Raw genomic sequence first — 19,115 nt, forward strand, 5'->3', positions numbered from 1 at the left:
TTCATTAAATTACCATGATATGCATAAAACATAATTTGTAGGAATTACAAAATATTAATAATTTTAGGGAAGTTTTTTTATAAACGAATTGTCGTTTACAATTTTACATCTGTGTACACATTTAAACACGCTTATGTTATATTTTTACGAATAAAAGTAAATCAAATGGCATGTAATTACAAAAAATGAGAATATTATTGTGATGTACATAGTTTAATATTAAGTGAAATTATTATTTTCATTATAAATATTTGATTAAATATCATAATAATATAGTGCTATGTATAGAATTCATATACTTAATAAATCAAAAATAGTTTGCATCAATTTAATGTTAATTTGTAAACGTTCAAACATACAACTATTGCTAAACAAATTAAAACAATTAATAGGTACCAAATATAATATTCACAATGAAACATACTTACATAATTGTCCTTGAGATCATCGTGAGTATGTTCTATTCCATCATCAATAATCGCTACCCGAATGCCTTTACCTGTGTATTTTAACTCTTCGTATACTGGTACTAAGTTCATATTTAGAGGCATTCCGTTGGTATAATTTTTTCGGTAATCTTGCTGAAATATATGTAATAATATTATCAAATAACGTTAGAAAGTCCTAACGAAAATGTGTTTTACAAAAAGAAGTCTCACGAGTGATGGGTGGATATGCGTTGTATATTTAATATTATTGTTATGACGTATATCATGATAAAAGACCCAAAGCAATTTCTCAGGCATGTACTGAAAAACATCATTTCTATACAGAAGATTTATATTATATTCCTTACTATGAACATTTTATACTTTTGTCAATAAGTAGGTACCACTAGGTAGATATAATATCGAAAAATATATAGGTAACATTTATTTTCTTATTTTTATTTTGAAAAATTTGAATAAATCATTTCTATTATAGAAATATATAATATAGGTATGTTACAGTTATATTATATTAGTAATAAAAATTTTAAATACAAAAATTTTTTTCATTACACATGTTTTTATTGCCCATATGTAAACTGTATAAAATTAAAATATATTTAAAACTGTTAACATTTCTAATGTATAGGACATAGCTGTAAGAACTAAGAATTGTATGTATCCGTAATTATCTTATTGTGTTTAGATGATTGAACTCTCTCGTTTTTTAGGTTTTATCGACTAATGAGTATTTAAAAAATAAATATAGTCTCTTTTATAATATATACTATGATTCCTGATCACATCGATGAAAAAAAAACCATTAAAATAAAATCCAGAGAATAATGAACGATTTATGATTTAATGAATTTCAATGAGCAAAATAAAACGATTATACCTACCTCGTACCACTGCATTTTCCAAAGTTCGTCGTTAAAATAACTCTCATATCTGCTGCGGACGTCCGTCGGCACTCTTTTATACAAGTTTTTCGAAAATCCCTGTTTAGCCCAATTCACCTAAAAGTTTTATCCATTTTACTAATCGACATATATTATACGCAGAACTGTATGAACCAAATTTTAGCAATCCATTATCATTATGACATGAAGAGAAGTTGAGATGCAGGATTATAGGTTAGCCAAAGTGGAGTTCATGATATATATTTTATAGTTTATTCGTCAAAGGGATTAATTGTAGAAACGATCTAAATGTTATACCTAACCTAAAAACATGAATTAAAAATAAACTTAAGTTAAAAATGAGTAGAGAGAGTCCACAGTAATATAAACAATAGAGATTTTTAATTTGAAAAATACCTAGAAACAAATTTTAATGGTATATAATATACTAATACGAGTATAATGGCGGTTTTAATTAATTTTCTAGAGGCGTCCAATTGGTTATGTATTAATTTATGTGTGATGTGTCTTCGACGTCACTCAAAATAAAAATTAAAAAATGGTAGCTTTATAGAGTCTATGGACTCTAGTATATAGAGTAATGGATTAAAATGTGAGACATTATTATACTTGTTGACAATAGAACAGTAGACATTATTCAGTTATAAAAATAATAGTGCGTTTTCTCGGATTGTTATTGATAATACCCATGAATTATTATTCATTAGTTTATCAACTCATTAGTCATTACTGTAGGTATATAGGTACTTAATATTATTATTTATTTTATTAGGGTCATATAAAGTATATAATATAGGTATGTGACATAGTTTAAAAATTAAGACAACTATAATAATACTTAAATAATTTTAAAAATGTGTGGGTTTAAACATTACTTTTGAAAATAATAAAATATAATATGTATAAGGTGAAATCATATTTTTTTCCTATTATACGACACCGAGTTCGTATAAAATATACATTTAGTAATCATCGACATTTTTCATTGAAAATATGAGGTGATCAAAAAATTGATTTGTTCCATACGGCGTACAATCTAATGTTTCCAAGATGTTCATCTTAATTTTTCAAGCAATTATATTATTAATCTACCATGGGTTTAAATATTTTAGGGAATATTCAATAAACTTAAATACAATATGATTGTACAATGTAAAATAATATGTAGGCACTAAATATAATATACTTAAGTATAATAAGTTGAATATTATCCATTGTTCAATCCCTGACATTTTAAATCTAATTTTTTATTTAGTGAAATGTTCAGAACATAGTATTGTGATAAAGACAGAAACATATTGACTAGGTAGTTCGTTGACAATCGTGTCACCTTAAAATTATTAAAAGTAATAACGTATGAAAATCCATTTAAAAATAGTAGTATGTTTGCATTTATTTTAGTATTTTGACGTTTTTTAATCAAATCTACGAACGATGAATAAAAGTGATGAATACGAATACTAAATTATTGTGATAGAAAATATATAGAATACGATTCGATAAAAAAAAATATTACCATTTATCATATTTGTTATTTATTTGTTATATTTTTAAATAATATGCATTTTCTTTGTATAACATGAACTATAGAATGCATTGTGTACATGTTATACCTTTGATGTTAACCGTTAAAATAAAATGTCTAGAAAACATTTTAATAGTTATAAGTATTAAGAACAGTTATTATTATAGGTACCTACCTACAATGTAATAAAATTAATATGTTGCAAATTAAAATTTCTGAGAGGTCGCTTTACAACAATAATACTCTTTTTAAATTCTCTAGTAGGATGTATTTATCCAACTAGCCACGTTAAATTATTTAAATTCAAACTGAATGTTTTGTATACAAATATTTTGTAAGGACGACAATTACTGCTTAAAATGCGAAAACAAAAGAATTCAACGGATGTGCGTGATATGGGTGTGAAATCTAGAATAACGTAATAATAATTCCAAGGTTTAAAGGATTTTTTCACAAAGTATACTTGAAGCAAAAAAGTCATTTTATCATGAATAACTGTAATATTATATATACCTACCGCGTACGAGCGTATATTGAAATTTTATAATAAATATCCAAAAAACATTTAATACTTTTTCTATTTTCAAGTGACACACTGTATTTGTAACTCATATGATATCTAACATGATTATAAATTATAATTGTAATTATATTGTAGCCGAATGCTTAATTGTAGGTTACAGTATTACTATACAGGTATTGTTGTTTTTGATAAACACAAAAATTAGTTGCAGTAGTTGAATAACATAAATTTTAAATTTTAAATTGACATTTCTTCTAATAAATTATTTTTACTAATCTAAATCTTTATAAAAACACTATCAATCTTTAAAATTTTGAAAAATTATATTTCAATGAATTGATATTACACTAGTAATTAAGACCTAAGTTAACTTGGGACCAAAATAACAGAAATAAAAAAATGTATGAATAAAAATGCTATACATTTTTGTACCCATCAAAAAATTTTTTTAACACAGTCAATATTGTGTTTAACATTGATTAAGTAATTAAAAACCCAGTCCACAAAGTATTTTTAAAAAAAAACAGAGATATCCTTGTGAAACTTTTATATTAATTAAGTCAATTATTGCGCTATTTTTCAACATTTTATTTTTAATTAAAAAACAACTAAATAAACAAAACAATATTATAATAAAATGTGTGTATACCTTATTATTCTGTTTTAAAATATTAGTTGTGTTATGGAATGGCTCGTGATGGATTTCAGGATGATCTTCTCTTTTCACTTTGTAAACATTTGGTATACCATCTACCTAATACATTTGCATTTTATTAACAATCTTAAGCAATAACATGAAGCTAAAAATTAGAGAACACTTTTAATATTTTTATATTAAAAAATAATTAAATTATGATGTGCCAGATGGAACTGATAGTTCATAGTGCCAATCATTGAAACAATGTGCAATTTTAAAATAATCATTTGTATGAATAAACAATTATTGTTTAGATCTTATGCATACAATAATTTACAGTTGGTAATAATACAAGTATAATACTAATACAGACAGATTTTAAGAGAAAATCCCATACCCGCGGATTCATAGAATAATGGGCTGGGAAAATAAGTAAAAATGGGTCGCACCAGACATAATAACTTATCATAAATATACCTCCTCAAAATATATTTTTATTTAATATGTACAAAAAGTTGGTATTTCGTTTAGGTAATATACGCAGATGCATCTATGCAACATATTGTGTTACTGTACTACAACTGTTGTCTATTGGTGTTTCAAGTCCCCGAACCATAAAATATAAGACATAACCAATAATCACGATTTTAAATAAAAACATAATACTATCAGTTTTCACGTATTATTATGAATTCCCAATTTTCCCATAGAGACATGTATAGCGAACACTTAATATTTATTACCCATCCACGCTACCTGTAGGGGTATGGTCATTGATCTTAAAATATATATGTTACGGTCAAAAGCCGAAATCGGGCAAACCTCAGAAATGCCCGGGCAAAACGCGAACTGCCCACAATCCTTGGGCAAAATGTCATATTTCGGCTTTTGACCGGGCAAACCTAGTTATGACCAACCTCATTTGGGCAAAACCGTATACTGACTTTTATCGTAATGGCAAAACCGTAGTGTCTTATATACGTTCTATAATATTAAATATAAATAGTGATTTTTGTCGTACGAATTTATTACGATTATAAATGACCCCACGTATCTTGTTAATTTATCGTTGTTATCGTATTTTATCAACTCGTTACCTATATTAAAGGTACACAAAATACACCTTATCTAAATGATACAATATTGTACCGTAGTTAATATAGTTCGTATTTTTGTGAGCTTATATTAGTACGTCTTTAGCAATGGCTAACGTAATGTGTGTGTCTGATTTTAAAACTAAATTTGAATTAAAACTTAAAGAAATTACAAAAAGTGAATGCAGTGCTCTAATAAGCGATACAAGATATGATGAACTCATAAAAGAGGTAGAACAAGCGAAGGTCAATTCCAAGAAAACAACGAGCGAATACAGGAGACTAAATAGATTTGACGTACTCACAATCGGTGAGTCTAAAAAATTAATAGTTCCACCAAGTAAAACCAATGGTGACATTATTTATTTTGTAAAATGCAATGAAATGTTCGATATATTACACATGGCTCATATAAATTGTGGTCATGGTGGTCGAAACCGAATGGAGCATTCAATAAAACAAAAATACAAAAATATTACCAGGGATATAATTGTATTATATTTACAGTTATGTGAAATATGTAATAAAAAACACGCTCATCCCAAAAAAGGTTTAGTAATAAAACCAATTTTATCTAAAACTTATAATTCTCGTACACAAGTCGATCTGATAGATATGCAAAGTAATAAAGATGGTAATTTTAAATTTATCTTGGTTTACCAAGACCATTTTACTAAGTTTGTTTCTTTGCGACCTTTAAAAACAAAAACTGCAAGCGAGGTTGCATACAATCTTATAGATATTTTTTGTATATTTGGAGCTCGTAATAAATTCGTACGACAAAAATCACTATTTATATTTAATATTATAGAACGTATATAAGACACTACGGTTTTGCCATTACGATAAAAGTCAGTATACGGTTTTGCCCAAATGAGGTTGGTCATAACTAGGTTTGCCCGGTCAAAAGCCGAAATATGACATTTTGCCCAAGGATTGTGGGCAGTTCGCGTTTTGCCCGGGCATTTCTGAGGTTTGCCCGATTTCGGCTTTTGACCGTAACATATACATGTATAAATATATATTATAAAATCAATGGTATGGTTAGATAACTTATAACTAGGTTGTGTAAAACTATCGACATTTCTTATCGCTTATCAACCTTAACCATTGAGGCACACGCCGTATGACAAAAACATATTTAAAATATTTAATATTTTCTGGTATAATTTATTTTTGATGACATTGAAATTTAGAATTCATTTATTTTTTCTGGGTCTCCACAACAGTGTTGACCTTCGGGACACGCCCTGTCTCACTCCCTCAAATCTCAATCCAGGCTTGGATAGTACACTAAAATCGAATTACGATCAAAAAAAAATTATATTAATGAAAAATGTACAATAATTGTTTGTTTAATTCCTTTCCTCAAAACTCAAAAGTTTTTTCTTTGAATTTAATTGATTGCTTAAGAATATGAACATGATATACTACTGTGATTTAAAAAAATGTAAATAATACAATTATTATTTGAATTATTATTGCAATATTGTCACTATCATTTTAATATTATTCAAAAAAACTTCAAACGTTACAAAACATATCTAACAAAAAAATGTCACTACCTTATCGAGTACCTATCACACTCCTAACTGTAACCGTTTTTTTATTTTTTTTATTTTAACCAATAATAATACAGAAAACATTAAACATCAATATGCATGAATAATATTTATCAATGATTATAATTTAATTAGCTTAGCTTCATGAATATGTAATAATTCAGACCACCGTAATAATTATAACGTAGATAGGTACTATATAATGCAAAATGTATTTCGTACTTTATATTAAATGTTCCATAATACATTGTATTTTAAATAAAATTATATTTAATTTGAATTTTGTGTTCATTGTCCGCATTTTTTTTTTTTATTTAATAAATTTAATTACCTTTCAATACTTCGCGTTCCTCTTATATACTTAGAGCCTTAACAAATAACTGTGCTTGTGTTACACAAGTATTACAGTTTCGTTTTTAATGTGTAGCGTACTGTACTCTGCTGTGTACATAGTTAATTATATTTAATCATAATTTAATTTTTTAATCTCACTGGTTGTGCAAACGAAAATCCCTGCTGTATTATGGTTTCGTGTATTTCATTCAGATCATCAGTGGAATGGAAATACCATACATTTGAATAGTGATTCACGTCGTTTTCTCCATGATTCTACGGGGGAAAAAAAGCGATTAATTACTGTTGTTATTTTATTTTAAAAATTAAATATCAGATATGAGCTATTAATTACATTGGGAAGTAAAGTGATGGTACGGCTTAGTGGGTATTCTATACATTAATAGTACCAATACAAATACCTGCACTTTTGAAATAAGACTTCCTTAAATTAATTTTCATAACATAAATGCTTGTTTTGATATTAAAACGGTGTTTACACTTCATGCAATTAAAAATAATGATGAATTGTTTCCAATATGCTTTTAGAGGAAAGTTAGATATAATAACTTAAATTGAAGTAGGTACTAATAGAATTTGTATTTGATTGTTACTTTATTAAAAAACTTAAAATTACATTATAAGATTATCTTGTACTCCAATATGGGTAACTACTATTAACAAACAGTATTTAAATTATATTTTGTATTCTTGGGTTTTAAAATGAATTAAAATTAATGTATGCATGAAGCAAGCTTTGTAAATACAAAAAATGTGTATTTAGGAAATCGTGTTTGTATAAAAATAAATAAATAATGACTGGTGCAGGGGGTTTGTAGATTGTACCTCTTATAAGAATTTTGCGATTTTTTTATCATAATGAATAGGTAATTTTTTAATGATTTCGTATTATCAAGATTTTAGACGTTATAATTTAATACTGACTGCCGATCAGTGAATATAATATTAATAAAGTATATAAAATGAATAATTATTATTTTACACCTATGTATTTCGATATAAACGAACCATAAGTACACTTTTTTGATTTTAATCAAAATGTATGAGGAAATGTATCGACAAAAAAAAAGTTTAAAAAACAGCTAAAAAATATATTGCTAGGGTAGTACATTCGCGCAAAAACACGACAATGATTAATGGACGAGTAAAATTCTGTCATGCGTTTTGTAAAATGATTAAAATTATGTAACTGGGTATGCAGTTTTACGGATACAGAATGTGTACCTACTGCTGTGAAACGACAAGTATTAAATATTATTGTTGTCCGACGAAATTATAATTGATATCGGTGACAATAATTCCTTTGTCATTTGATGTTTTCAATTATTTCTATAAAATCGGATTTACTCTTTTATATTTACTTATAACATTCGATTAAACACTTAGTTTACATAAACATCGATGTGCACAATTATAATAATATCTACACGTGTGTATTATATATTGGTATAATAGGTACATATTTATTTATTTATTAATAAAGTATTTATGAATAATAATATACCTACTATGATGCTTTCGGTAAAGTTATGGACTAACCCACAAATGTACAATGTCTGAGTTAATGGCATTAATAGCAACCATACACCATATAATTCAATTCATAAACGGTCTAAACCACCTTTATTTAATTATATATAATACTTGTATTACCCGCATATTTATGAGTGTGTAAATGTCTACTCAAAATTGTAAAATAATATAAAAAGCTTTTTTTTTTTAATTGTACTCCCTGTTATAGTAAATTAATTACGTTATAATATATTATTGACTATACAAATATTTTCAAAAGATATTTATTATTGTTGATAAAATATTTTTATTGTAAAAAGTTCTAAAATAATTATTGACATTGTATATTTTTTCTACACACAACGTAACGAAATAACGTATTGCGCATATTGTAAACTGTTGCTTTTAGATTAATGTTGTCGTTTTATAATGATGGTAACTGACCTGTACGTTATAGACAAAACTGTCTCATTTTTTTTATAGTTGATTTAAATTATTTATATTTTTAGTGTTAATATTTCTAACATTAAAATAACAATTGTTTCAATTAATTTTATATTTTTGTTTTCATACGTTGAACACGTAATTTTAAATATAAAAATACCTTTGTTCTTTTGAATATTATAAAAAGCAGTATTAAACATCATATTATCAAGCTTAAAAGAAAAATTGTCTTGAACTCCTCTAAGGGGTGCATTGAACTTATAATGAGTACTATAATACGATTACGTATGTATATATGACATACATTGTCAGGTATGAATAGAAATAACTACAAAGACTAAATCATCGCCATGAATATCCACTTTAGAGGATTGATGTGAGCCTTTAAGGCTTCATTATGATATAAAAACATTGGATTTTTATAGTAAACAATGTACGTAAAACCAATAGGTAGTATATTAGTGTACAATATTTATCTGCAGTGATTAACTGTAACAAAAATTATGTACTAATATTTGACAATATTTAGCCTTGTCGTATCCGGATATGAGTACATTATTATTTTTTACCCACATGGCTATATTTCTTCGGTAAGCTGTAGTTGCGACCAATGTAATAAAGTTGGCCACAACTACATGGTACACCGCCAAATACTGATCATAACGCGTCCGACTAGACATTTTTTTTTAAGCTCCTGTTTTCGAATATTTTTAACATATTAGGGGGCCATATTATATTGTTAACTTTATTGTATATAATATTTTTGGACAATAAAGCAAGAAATGTATTAACTTTGCAATGATACCAATTTATTTTATATTATTTTATATTGTTTAATCAGCAAACGTTTTGTACGAGAATAATAGCCTGTAAGATAATTTTGGCTGGTCATTTTTCGACATTCCCAATATTTTCTCTATAGACCGAACAATACTATCAACAACCAGTGATCAAATTGGAGAGGGGCATTACCAAAAATTATACGATTTATACTTACATGGTGTACTAATAACTCATGAGGTTCGATTAAATAATTACCAACGACGAAATATAAATATTCACATGCATATATTAATCCAATAATTTCCTTATTCGTGCTCATTTCTGAAAAAAATGTAATTAGATAATTTAAATTCATAACTAAACGTAGGTTCTTAGATGTTTCATTTATTACATAGTCAATAATACATTTTTATTTTTTATTCTTTTGAATTATTTAAAAAATTTTCAATAATAGTATAATATAGCAAACATAAATTCACTTCCTAATGCGTTAAATTATGTCGACAGAGAACATTTTCATCAGTAACCAAACTGTAAGATTTTATTCTATTTCATGAAAATATTCATTGCTAAAATCCAGAAGTATTAATCTTAACCAACATAATTTAGGAAAAACATTTTATATTATTGTTGAAAAATGTTATCATTACAGTCCAAAGCCTCAAGATTATTTTTAATTAAACAATCTTTAATAAAATCATTAATCAGTAGACACTAGACAAACCTTTTTTTGGCGCACATTTAATCTAATTTTGAGTTATGTGTATGTAATCCGTCATCACACTTGAATAATGTGGTTAATTTATATTTTAATATATTATTAATTAAAAGAATTTTTTTCCCATAAAAGCCACAATTTCCTTTAAGCCCTTTTATAAAATATATTATCACACACGTTGATAATAGGTACACAATTTTGAATAGCTTCACTATAATAAATTAGTTATTTGGGAATTTGGGGATACTTGTAATACAACTAAATACGGTTTTATGTTTTAAATACCTACTATATTTCATTGATTGATATTTTTGGATGTGATTAACTACTAAATATTTTATTTTATTTTTTATACCTCTATAATAACGGCATCAATAGTGAAGATTAGCAGCCAATAAATCTATATTATTTACATATTAATTAAGGATTATATTAAATTAAAATATCACGTCGAGTGTATTACTGCTGGGCAGCTGCTCTAATCACGCATTCACAGCCAGATTTTATATTTCCGTTCATAATATGCTCATTGTAACTATCATTGCAGATTGTATATATTCAGAAAAATATTTAAAAAATATATATTAAATTAGTTAACGGTGATCACTGATCATTGTTTTGTATGCATTTTGGTTACTCTATTGACGGATTTTAATGAAGGTGTGAGGGTTTTTAGCTGCGTTTTTAGAAGTTGATATATGTTATGGTATAATTCGATTTATCGTCGGTATTTGACAATTATGTGTTTAACTGAGATGAGTGTACTGAAAGCAAACCATGAGATGTCCGTATGTGAGTTAAGTGTGGTTGATTAAACTCGTCTTTTCTTGTTATAATGATTGGTTTTGGTCACCGTAGGGTGGACTTTTGATATTTTTATACCTCTAAATTGATTTGGCCATTCAATAATGTGATTGGATTTATTATTATTTTGTGAATCGTAGTCTGATATAAAGGGTCGTAATTCTCAATCGGGGTCAACTGCAGTATGTTCTTGGCTTTTTGGTTATTTCCTAATATTTACAAGTGAAATTTTACAAGAAACCACATCAGAAATGAACAAACATTCTATTTATGCGATCGTTTAATTCGTTGATTATTTTAATGACTGACTGTGGTGATTAAAATTTTCGTGTATGCTGATAAAGTGCTTAGGGAATTGGACAAAATTAAATATTTCTTATCGTCATTAAACTGAATGCTTTGGAAAAATTTTTATCGATTTTTATTGAGTACTTATTGCTTATGTTTCTACTTTAAAAATACTACATACACTATATTATATTTGAAATTTAATAATCTAATAGTTTTATATCGCAGGGAGTCCTGATTATTGAACGATTTTCGATGAGTCAGTATAACTATAATATTATATGTAGGTACATTGGACATACCTATGTTCGTAATCCACTTATGAGTGAAGTATTTCATGAAAAAAAGGCTTTTATAAATATTGTTATCCGTGGTATTTTTATTACAATTAGTTTGGTTAAAGTTGATTAGGTGTTTGTGAAATCAACAATGTGGTATTTAAATTACGTTTTTAATTGCCATTTCGTTATTTACAATGAGAGCTTGTTGTCTTAGTGGTGCAAAATGAGATGAGGTCACGAAATTACAGGGCGCAGTTTTTTAATGATTTTATCATTAATTAGATTTTCTCAATATTTTAATAGGTACCTACTTATCAAGATGTATAATTTTTAATGGGAGGTTCTCCAGCTATGCCCCGTATACTTGAGACTGAACTACCTTTCAAGGTCCTTATTGATAACCGGATACCATTTATATTGTTTTATGTGTAGATCAGCCATACCATATTGTACTATCGAACCATAAGCTCAGGACGGCTATGCATATTTAAATTAAAATTTCCGAATCAGAACCCCATTCAGTATGAGCAAGTGCTTTTTATACCTAACCCTATGTTAAGTGATAAATAAGGCTTCACACTTTTGATTAATTGGTATAATATAGTAAAAATAGCTAAATAATATAATTAAAAATAATAAGACTAATAATTATTATATGTTGGTAACATTTGAGTTTGTCAACGAGTATTAAAACTAGTTAGCATTTAATATCTAATTAGTGTGTTATTTTTAATTACATTTTGGACTTAGTTATATTTCTTTGGCGGGTGTATAATATTCATTCACTAAATACGAGGCGTGTCCAGAAAGAAAGTGTACTGAGGCTCTCACGGCCATAGGGAATATTTTTTTACTATGTTGGCTAGGCTGCCGTATGGCTTTACTCCTAACCTTTTAAACAAGACCAGAACGAGTTCAGTACGTTGAAAACTGTGGTCACACGAATTTTTCTGGTTGAACATGTCGATCGAGTCTGCCACCAAGTGCGAAATCTACGCCGTTATCCGTTACCTTCTTCCAAAGGAAAAATCTCCACATGATAATTTTCTCAAGTCTATTGTTACTGTAGATGAAACTTGGGTTGCACACTATACACCTGAAACCAAGAGACAGTCCGAACAGTGGCGTCACAACACTTCACACTCAACCAAAAAGTTCAAAACCACCATTTGTGCCAAAAAAATCATGGCATTAGTGTTTTGGGACCACAAAGGCATCATTTTGATTGAATATTTACCTCAGGGGGAGACCATCAACGCAGCAAGGTATTGCAAGACTCTAAAAAAATTGAAGAGAGCTATTCAAAATAAAAGGAGGGGTCTGTTAAAGAGCGGAGTCTGCCTGCTGCACGACAACGCTAGACCCCACACGGCCAATATCACGAAGCAATTGTTGGACTCATTTGGATGGAGTGTTTTGAACCACCCCCCGTATGCCCTCGGTCTGGCGCCTTCAGATTACCATTTATTCACTTCCCTGAAGAAGCACATGGGTGGAAAAAAAATTTCAACTGACGAGGAAGTGAAGGGGGCGGTCGACAAGTGGACAAAGGAGGTAATGGCAAAGTTCTACGAGGCTTGCATAAAACAATTTATCTGCCGTCTCACAACCTGCATTCAAAAAAATGGTGACTATGTAGAAAAATAGCACGCAAATATTATATTAATGTAACCACGTTATTTTTTTTTTCAATACATATTTTTAAGCCTACAAAAATTGAGTACACTTACTTTCTGGACACGCCTCGTATTATAAGCGTTGTATTAATGTGTATGAATGTCATCAAAAACGGTCACCCATGCCCGCTATTTCTCGTGAAGTTACATCCCAATACCAACAATAATTATAAAATCTAAATCTTTAATCAGTTTTGCAAAACCAAAATCAAAGTTGACTTACCCTATAGGACCAAGAGTGGTCCACCTCAGTGTCGTAACTGCCAGAGCTATGAACACACCACAAACTATTTTCATCATCCATCACGCTGTGTTAAATGTGGGAGTGACCACTCTTCTGACATTTGCGCTAAAGACAAAAGTTTTCCAAGTGTGTCCATTGCATGGGCAATCATATATCCAGCTACAAAATATGTCCAATATTCAAAGCACTTCTTCAACATCGTAAATCATCTCACGCAAAACCACAAAATTCGAATACTGTATTCACGTCCTCTCATCTCAAAACACACTCTCTCATTCTCAAATCTTCATATGCCTCCATCGCCGATTCCAATAATATCATTATAAGCTAATAGTCACACCAACTATAAGTCATTTACTAAATTTATCTCAGAACTATACGCATTAATAAAATATCCTCTCATTACGCTCCTTACAGCTGTTCTAACTTAAAAACTTATTCCATAGTCCAAGCATTATTCATACCTCATTAACTAAATTAATACAATATTTTTAATCACTGAATTACGTTATCTTTGAATTCTTCATTTCACAGGTTTTCGATCCATATTTATGTCTAACACTATTTTATATTACATAAAATAATATTATGTTCACTATTATTATTTTTTAATGTGCTCTATTTATCTTATGTACATATGTATATATTAAATTGAATAAGTTATAAAAGAATAAAACTCTAAGGTTTGATACAAGACAAGTGAAAACAGTAATATAAGAACGGGGAAAGCGTAGGTAACCGTAACCGCTCTGCTGTATTAGGAGTCGGGTGTACCTAGTCATTGAGTAGGCAATTTACAATATATATGATAAATAAAGTGTCTGAGTGAAGACGGTCTAAATTCTTGGTAGCCAAGGATATCAAACAGTTATTTCAATAATAATCTCAATGTATAATATTATTAGTAATTTACCAACTAGATCCAATTTTATAAAATAACCTCCATGAATGTTAGAGTTCATAGCATTTTTCCATACTACAAAACTTGTTTTTAGACACAAAAAAAACCACACATCATTGTAAAATCAATACATTCATTCGCCACACTCAGAATATAAAAGGTATGGTTATTTTAAAAAAAAACATTGTAATCTAGTAGTTATACGTATAGTTGTGTGTTATAGTAACGCATTTGCATCTTAAGTAACGAACGGACCGAACGGTATTTTAATTAAATTCCACGAATCACGCATTTTTCAATTAGTTACTTTACGGAAGTATTTTTTCAATATAACACTTCTTTTGAGAGATTCAGCAGCAGTCATACTTTGTAAAATAAAAAGACAAAGACATTTTCCTACCCGGTGAAAGACCACAAAATATACACTGTAGGTACATGTTTATTTTATGTTGATTACAATAAAATTAAACAACTTTTAAAAGTTTATAACCATAGTATGGAAAAATTACTTTGAATTACTTTGATTAAAACTTGCTCGTATTATTGACATAAATGTAGTATTTTAAATAGGTACTGTACTTAAAATTTAAACATCTTATACATATATTGTATTATTAATTATTTTCATCGATTTCATAATTATTATAAGTTAATAATAAATGACTTAACATTAACCTCATATAATAATTAGTGCTGACTAATATATACACATATATACTATTGACATAATTTTATTCCCATATTATAAATAAATACTGATGAATAAAATATCTTCAAAATCTACTTAACCATCGTGAGACACCCTGTCTATACGTGCATTGTACTGTATACACGTTTAGTTATAAGCGCACGCGCTGTTTGAAATTTAAATTCATTAAACACTTACTTTTTAGTTTCAAAAGTACTCAAATAATACTTCTGGTAACAAAAAATGAACTTGTTACTGCTTTTTAATGTAGCATTTTACTATTCAACGTAATTTTATTAGTCTTGAAAAGTAACTTCACCCAACTGCAGGGTACTAAAAATCGAAAAGTTTTCCCTTCCACAGAGTATTACAAAGTATGTGGTCATTAAAATATGATAACATAAATTTAACATAATATCGTTATTCGTTAAACAGTGTAAACTATTTTGAAAAAACTTAATAAATATGGTTTTGGGAACCTAAGAGAACGAAGTTTAAAAAAATATTTTATTCATCTAACAGTTAAAATAATTAATAATATGCTGAAGTATTGAATTGAAACTTCTTTACGGAAGGTACAACTCCGAAAAATGTGTAGCAAAATTATACTCCCCACATTTAACAATTAATGTAAAATATTAAGACTGATCGTCATTTAATATATAGGTGCTATAAATTAACTAAATTGATTATAATTATAAATATAAAAACAATTGTAAGTTATAATAATACATTTTAGTGTTTTATATATATTTTGGTATTGTGTTTTTAATACACTGCCTATTACAACATCAAATAGATCCAATGGTTATCTCCTTTGAACTTGAAACTTAAAAAAAAAAAAATGTCTTAAATGAATCTATAATGCAATGAGAGTAAATAAAATAAACAAATTAAGTAAAAGGAATCAAAAACAAAAAAATTATTGTTTGTATCATTAATTTGAACTTAAAACTCTATATGTTTATGCAAGTTCTTGTTGGAATATCGTCAATTTAAAAAAAAAAAGCTAGATAGGCTTCATACACGCTAGATTACCGCACACAGCTTTTTTTTTTAATGTACCAAAATATTTTGCCTTTGGTCGATTCTATATTATGTTGATCTTCGTTGAGTTCATTATTTACATTTTAAATAACTAATACCAATGATGTACAGTTATTGCCGAATACCTACGATATTTGCGCTAGAAACGTAATATGTCACACAGCATAGCATGACTGCACTTCGTAAATATTTTAAATATTTTCCCAACGTCATCTTTTTAAGTATACATGATATTAACTATGACTTCCCACACAAACTATGTTCCAATGGGCTTAAGAAATATTATATTCCCACAAGTAGACGAACCTTCGTTATTCATTTAGGTAATTCAATTCTTAAAAGCACCCGGCTTTCAAATGTTTATTTTTATTGCTTTTTTTTAAAATGCATGGAATCGTATAATAAAAACGCGAGTAAAGTCGTGGGGATAATCTAAACCATTACATTTAAATAAAACTATTTTGATACTTAATATACAAATATAGCTATCTAGTATCCACCTACTTATAGGAAACTGGATAGGTACTAAATTGTTTCTTCTCGCAGAATTAATGCTAATATTATTAATATAATATGTTCATTGTCAATATTATCTAGTCTAGAAATAATGGAGTATAATATTCCTTTAATAACATAACAATTTTTGAAGATTTCATGACGTTCATATAACACACAAACGTATGACGTACATACAAATACACTAACTATAGTGACCTGTTTATACTATGCCTACATATAAAGTTTTTTTATTTTAATATAGAAATTATTTTTTTATTTTTGATGTGAAATCCAAAGTATATTTATAACTTAAATATACCTTAAGTACCAATTGAAAAATTAATAATACATAACTTCATATAATCGCAAAAACTTCAGAAACTATTTACTTTGGGTAACATAATTATGTCATAATTGCTAAACTTTTAAAATTAAAATGATGATTTTCTGTTGCAAAATATTTTAATAACTGGTACAACAAAACAAAAAAGAGTGCTAAAGAGAAAAAGAACTAAAACAATATAATTATAATTCTGCAGAGTCTAATTGGTCTTATCGTTTTTTTTTCTTTACTATTTGTTGAGAAGGAAACAAATATTTTTTAAAGTATTCGCAAAAGGAGTTTATCTCAAAGTATTTAATCTTATAGTCTCATCGATAAATAATAGTAGTAAACATGTAGACCATCTACATCAGCCCCTATGTTTACATCACAAAATCATTGAAACGTGCACAGACATTTATTTGCAAAGCTTTTATACGTCGTTAGTTAAATCTATAACATTATATACCTGTATATATATGTATACATATATTTATTTATATTTATGTTTAAAATGGTGCTACACTGTAATGTGATTGAAACAAAATGTTTTACGTTCTAAAATCAGCTATATCGATTTTTAAATACATAGGGAAAATCTCAAATATTTGCTGAGTCGAATCTCCCTGTTTTCATATTACACGCAATGTACAATATTCAAGCATTTTATCCGCCTTTTTTCCCATACAAATGATTTACGTCGGTCTTCCGCATGTTCTGATGGTGTTTTATCAGTATCACAGTTTACTGAAATTGAATCGACCATTAAGTGTATTTTCCATAGACATTTTAAGTGTTTATCACTTTCTAACCTGATTTTCATGGAGTGTATTTACATTGACAAGTTCAAATAGTTCGATAAACATTGTAAACTGAGATTGTGTTCAACTAACACAAGTATCGCACTCAAAATAGAGCTATTAGTAATTTTTACTATTTTTTTGTTACTTTAACTTATTGTAGATTCCGAGTGGATTGACGAGTCTGTTTTCATGTCATCTTTAAGAGCACAAAAAAATAAAAAAAGCTTTAATCTTAAACTACGAATGTGTTTTCGGAATTTCTGATGGAAAATTTTATCTTGTTGGTACAAGTCAGAAATGCAAAAATATATTTTGGCTCATTTTGAATTATTTAAAGAATATTTTTTTTTATTTGAATAGTTTGAAAATGTATTACAAGGTTTATCATATAAGGCAGTTTTACATCATTCAAAAAATACCAAAAATACTTAAGTAAATTATTTTTATAGACATTCAAAGTTGACATTTGAAGGGACTTGAAGCTTTTCGGGAATATATTTATTATTATTTTCTATAAGCAATGCAATAATTTTCAAAATATTTAGATTACCTAATTTTAAGTTATTTATGCTATGAATCTATTTACACTTTTTACGTTCCGCTGTATTGACTTAATATGTAATGACAATAATATTTGATAGAATACTTTAATAATTAATAATTAAGGATAAAATAATATATTTGGGGTAAACATGATTTAAATATACCACGCTATTAATAGAAACATTAGAAAAAAAATTTCTACTAGCATAGGTTCAAATCATTGATGTCAAATTTAATACAGCCATATTAAAGTTGTACCTACTCAACATCTAACTAAGTATACTTGAAACCTTTACTATACAGCCGAGCAGCGACTTCCCTGGTTTTAGGTTTCCATAAACATAAGTTTAAATACCTATTATATCCCCGTCGTTGTATCCTCCAGTCAGTCAGTTAGTTACCACTTACCAGTGATTAGAAGGTAGTAGATGGTTTGTATCAAGATATTCAATTAAGATTGTAAATATTTAGATAATTGGGTACTTATAAGGTTATACAATATAAATATTTAATATAT

General features: G+C 27.7%; 1 protein-coding gene across 4 annotated transcripts in view; it reads right to left on the reverse strand.

Annotated features, from left to right (window-relative positions):
• Positions 1 to 19,115, reverse strand: part of LOC111035363 (neuroendocrine convertase 1-like) — a 43,803-nt gene that overhangs the window by 16,893 nt on the left and 7,795 nt on the right. Inside the window, exons 1-7 of one of the 4 annotated variants that reach the window (XM_022316949.1) lie at positions 13,776 to 14,323; positions 10,000 to 10,106; positions 7,185 to 7,301; positions 4,049 to 4,153; positions 1,331 to 1,447; positions 660 to 749; positions 429 to 581 (exon numbers count right to left, since the gene is read on the reverse strand). In XM_022316949.1, coding sequence (XP_022172641.1) covers positions 429 to 581; positions 660 to 749; positions 1,331 to 1,447; positions 4,049 to 4,153; positions 7,185 to 7,301; positions 10,000 to 10,104 — 687 coding nt within the window. In that variant the 5' untranslated portion in view covers positions 10,105 to 10,106; positions 13,776 to 14,323. Of the gene's footprint in view, positions 1 to 428; positions 582 to 659; positions 750 to 1,330; positions 1,448 to 4,048; positions 4,154 to 7,184; positions 7,302 to 9,999; positions 10,107 to 13,775; positions 14,324 to 19,115 lie in introns of those variants that run through there. The other 3 variants (XM_022316948.1, XM_022316950.1, XM_022316951.1) reach the window with 3 other exon arrangements.

The sequence above is a fragment of the Myzus persicae genome, unplaced genomic scaffold (assembly GCF_001856785.1).
Source record: "Myzus persicae strain clone G006 unplaced genomic scaffold, MPER_G0061.0, whole genome shotgun sequence".
Lineage (NCBI taxonomy): Eukaryota > Metazoa > Arthropoda > Insecta > Hemiptera > Aphididae > Myzus > Myzus persicae.